We start from the raw sequence: 4,698 nt of genomic DNA, 5'->3' as shown, positions 1-4,698 counted from the left end.
CCATCGGGCACGACTCGTCCGAATTCGGTACCATCTCTAAACGAGCTCAACCGTTCTTCTCGAACACATCGGTTGAGCACCAAGCTCGGCCGAACCCCTGATGGCCGAGCCCGAACTTGCAGTAATTGGAGAAGAATTTAAGAAAATTTACCTAAAATAGACTTCGACATGGTATGGGAAGAAGTCCTCTCAACCACTATAAATACCCATTTCTATTTCATGGTAGAAAAACCAAGATATTCGCATCTTCCCATTTCTTTATCCGATTAAAAGATCAAAGTGGTCGCGTCGGAAAAGTTTTCGATGTCTTCTAATATCCATTAGTCTGTATAGACTGGTAGTGTTCCACCCGTTCCGGTTCAAAATTGTTGATTTAAAGCTCAAGCTCACCAGACCGAACCCAGAGAAAATTTGGTAGTATCATATATATTTTTTTGTTGTCTCGTCTCTTTCAGTAGCGAGATAGCATGACACAAATTTTTTTATTTTATTTTATAATAATTCTGTAATAAATAACAAAAAATTTTGTTAAAAATCAGACAAAAAATGCCGTCGGACTAATGTTAGAAGATGAACAGCTAAATCCAATCATGATATATACACATTTGGATATGATTTCCCCCTCTTGGAAATCAGTTTGCCGTGAATTATGAATTGTTCAGATTATTTAAGGTCAATTTTTTAGAACTTTCTTTGAGTCAACTTACGTTAATAGTTATCAAAGTACAGTTGCCTTGGTCTGTTATTTTGATCGATTCAATATAAGAACATCCCATCCACCGTTCTCAATCAGTCATTCTCAAAACTATGAATAAATCTCCCAAAAATGGTCATCATGTAGCATGTTATTTCCCAAAAAAAAAATTAATTAATTTTTTGATATTTTATATTTGTATTTTTTGTGAATTTAGTTATAAAAACCATAAAATTTTAATTTTTTGAGTCATGAATTTATTTATTTATTTTTTTATAATTTTAATAATTTTTTCTGCGAGACGTGAGTACTGGGATGGCGGCGTAGAGCTGACTGTAAGGGAAAAAATGACTGAACTTGGACAAAATGGCCATTAACGTTGATAACAAGTCCGCTCGCATACCAATCTTGATCTTTACTTACCATAGCCGTTCTTGATGTATAAAAAAGGGTACATTTTATTGAATATATTTTCCAATATTCTGCAGTCGAAAACGATAATCAAGAACAATTATCTAACGGTTCTCTATTTGTTTTCTGTACCAATTTTATTCAGCAGTATTCTTTGTGTGGCAGCTAACACCATTTCAGCTAACCAAACTCTCTTTGGGAATCAGACCATAGTCTCTGCAGGTGGGAACTTCGAACTGGGGATCTTCAGTCCAGGTAACTCTTCCAAGTATTACCTAGGAATGTGGTACGCAAAGGTCAGCCAACAAACCGTAGTTTGGGTTGCGAACAGAGAAGCCCCTCTTTCCAAAAAAGATTCCGCCCAACTCAAGATTTTGGATGGTAATTTGGTACTCTTGGATGGGCCAGTAAACAAAATTTGGTCCACTGATCTAAACGCCACCAGTAATTCTGTGGTGGCAGTTCTTCTTGATGAAGGTAACTTGGTTTTGAGAGATGGGTTCTCTAACTTTACGATTTGGGAAAGTTTTGATAACCCCACTCACACATGGTTGCCTGGTGGCAAGCTTGCTTATAATAATATAACAAAAAAGAGCCAACTTCTGATTTCTTGGAAAAATAAAGACGATCCTGCTCCTGGCCTTTATTCTCTTGAACTTGTTCCGAGTCGGAAGGAATACATAATTAGGTGGAATAGAACTGTACAGTATTGGACCAGTGGGCCTTGGAATAATCATATTTTTAGCCGAGTACCTGAAATGAGGTCAAATTTTATATATGATTTTAGTTATGTCGAAAATGTATCTGAGAGTTATTTCACATATTCAGTTTATAATCCTTCTACTATATCGAGATTCGTAATGGATATATCTGGGCAAATCAAGCAATATAATTGGATTGATAATTCGAACTGGTTCTCATTTTGGTCTCAACCAATACAGCAATGCGGGGTTTATGCCTTTTGTGGAGGATTTGGTAGCTGCAATGAGAACTCGTTACCCTTTTGTGATTGCTTGAAGGGATTTGAACATAAATCTGAAAGTGATTGGGCTTTGAATGATTATTCTGGTGGTTGTGTGAGGGAGATAAATTTGCAATGTGAGATCAATAGTACTTCTAATGGGAAGAGAGATAGATTCTTGATGAATAACTATGTGATTCTACCGGATAACGCTCAAGCTTTGACTGTTGGGAATGAGGGCGAATGCGAATCTTCCTGCTTAAATAACTGCTCATGTTCGGCTTACAGTTTTGGTGATAATGTATGTTCTATTTGGATCGGAGAGCTTCTGGAGCTGAAACAACTGAATGAAGGAGATAGCGGAGGAAGAACAATTTACATCAAACTTGCCGCAGATTCTTCGGTGTTTTCTGGCAAAAGTAACAAGGGAGTTGTTTTGGGCGCTATCGGGGGCTCTGTTACTGCTGCACTAGTCATTTTAGCTTTCATCTTGGCTATTGTGTGGAGACAAAGACGGCAAAAAGTTGAAACTTCAAAAGCAGTGGAGGGATCTTTGACGGCATTTGGATACAAAGATTTGCAAAACGCCACCAAAAACTTCTCAGATAAGTTGGGGGGAGGGGGATTTGGATCTGTTTTTAAAGGGACTTTACCCGACTCGTCTGTGATTGCTGTGAAGAAGCTAGAGAGTATCATCCAAGGGGAGAAGCAATTCCGGACAGAAGTGAGCACAATCGGGACAATTCAGCATGCGAATCTTGTCAGACTTCTTGGGTTTTGCTCCGAAGCCGATAAGAAACTGTTGGTCTACGACTACATGGAAAATGGCTCCTTGGATACTCATCTTTTTAACTTAAAAGAAACGTCTAAGGTTTTGGATTGGACAACACGGTACCAAATCGCCATAGGTATTGCTAGAGGGTTGTCGTATCTCCACGAGAAATGCCGGGACTGCATCATTCACTGTGATATAAAACCCGAAAATATTCTCCTGGACGCCGAACTTTGTCCCAAGGTGGCAGATTTCGGTTTGGCGAAGCTCATGGGGCGTGATTTTAGCAGGGTTCTGACAACCTTTAGAGGGACAAGAGGCTATCTCGCACCAGAGTGGATATCAGGTGTTGCCATAACGGCCAAAGCCGATGTTTACAGCTATGGAATGATGCTTTTTGAACTAGTCTCTGGTAGGCGAAACTCTGAGCTTTCCGAGGGCGAAAAGTGTAAGTTTTTCCCTTCATTGGCTTACACTCTAATCGTACAAGGAGGCGACACCCTGAGCTTATTAGACCCCGCACTCTCAAGAATCGCGGAAGCCGAAGAGGTTCTAAAGATTTGCAAAATTGCTTGCTGGTGTATTCAAGAAGATGAAAATATCAGACCTTCTATAGGTCAGGTGGTTCAGATTCTTGAGGGAGTTATGGATGTTAACTTGTCCCCGATTCCTCGATCGCTCCAACATTTTGTTGAAAGTGAAGAGAACATAATATTCTTTACCGATTCTTCCTCGGGTCAGAGCTCGAACTCGAGAAGCATCATGGCTTCAAATGCTTCCACTCGCTCCAAGGCTTCGGATGCTTCCACTCTCTCCAAGAACTCAACATCATCCACATCTTAGTCCTGTGAGATAAGAATAATATTGTTTTTCAGTCAGAATTCTTCATGTAACGAAATATAGTGTGTGTTAAAAGTGTAGTCTGATGATGTTTGTACATTAATAATTTCGGACGTCGATTTAGTTTATATACATGGTTAGAATTTTGTAAGAGAACTCCTGTGGTAGTATTGTATCTGGAATTGAAGTAAGCTTATCTAGCACTCACTCTAGCTTGTTCTTTAATTTAAATTACCTTGGACGATCGAAAGTCATTATCTTTGTGAAGAATAGATAATGTGAAAATGCACGCACTTGCTCAATTTTTTTTTAATTACAGCGTGAAGTGGGGTTTTTTGCAATCATTGATGTTCAAATCCTGAAGAAAAGAAGATCGACTCGAGTATCTAACAAGAATCCAAGATACAAGGATTGAACGTGTGGCCTGGGACATATGCTTTTAATATTTGAAAATACTACTACACTAAATTTATTTCTATTGCCACATGGTGTATCATGTATGATCATATATTCCCTCATTTTTTAGTATTACAATTGCTATGGTTTGAAGCTCTTCGTATGTGTTCAACATGTTTAAGTTTCACGTGAGAGAGTTTCACAGATTTATATTTTAACATAAGAAATAATATTTTTTTATGTGTCACAAGATGTTTATATTTTATAAGATTTATGTTTATTATCATTTGAAAAGTACGTTGAACATGCAAAATTAATCAAGATTGTGTCAAATGGACTCAAAATTGATTTACTTTATTATTATTATTAGAATACATATGGGTGGAAAATATTAATAAAACTTGATTTAAGATTTTTCATATATCTCCTTTTCATATTTGAAAATTTACATATGTACAACCTTATTGTCTTTTGACTTATGTGATGAAAAAAGTTTATTATGTCTTCTCACAGTTGAAAAACATGATATTTATTATATATATATATATAAATATTATAGAACATAGATAGATATGTAAATGATTAATATATATGCTTTTTCTTTATTTAAAAAGTGAGGATTTT

General features: G+C 37.0%; 1 protein-coding gene across 2 annotated transcripts; it reads left to right on the top strand.

Moving 5' to 3' along the window:
* The first annotated feature begins 947 nt into the window (after positions 1-947).
* Positions 948-3,878, top strand: LOC142540808 (G-type lectin S-receptor-like serine/threonine-protein kinase At2g19130). Of its 2 annotated transcripts, XM_075647203.1 has the most exons (2): positions 948-1,083; positions 1,271-3,878. In XM_075647203.1, exon 2 carries the CDS (start codon positions 1,387-1,389, stop codon positions 3,679-3,681), a length of 2,295 nt encoding a protein of 764 aa, XP_075503318.1. In that variant the 5' UTR covers positions 948-1,083; positions 1,271-1,386; the 3' UTR covers positions 3,682-3,878. The 2 variants fall into 2 exon arrangements, with proteins under 2 accessions (XP_075503318.1, XP_075503317.1); XM_075647202.1 differs by lacking the exon at positions 948-1,083 and having other exon boundaries at positions 1,117-3,878.
* The last annotated feature ends 820 nt before the right edge of the window (positions 3,879-4,698 follow it).

Source organism: Primulina tabacum, chromosome 3, assembly GCF_025594145.1.
Source record: "Primulina tabacum isolate GXHZ01 chromosome 3, ASM2559414v2, whole genome shotgun sequence".
NCBI lineage: Eukaryota > Viridiplantae > Streptophyta > Magnoliopsida > Lamiales > Gesneriaceae > Primulina > Primulina tabacum.
Note: the sequence above shows the minus strand (reverse complement) of the source record. Positions and strands in the feature narration are given on the sequence as shown.

Bases quoted from the DNA above. Each gene is read 5' to 3' on its own strand.
- LOC142540808 (XM_075647202.1), top strand. From the start codon at position 1,132: ATGTATAAAAAAGGGTACATTTTATTGAATATATTTTCCAATATTCTG.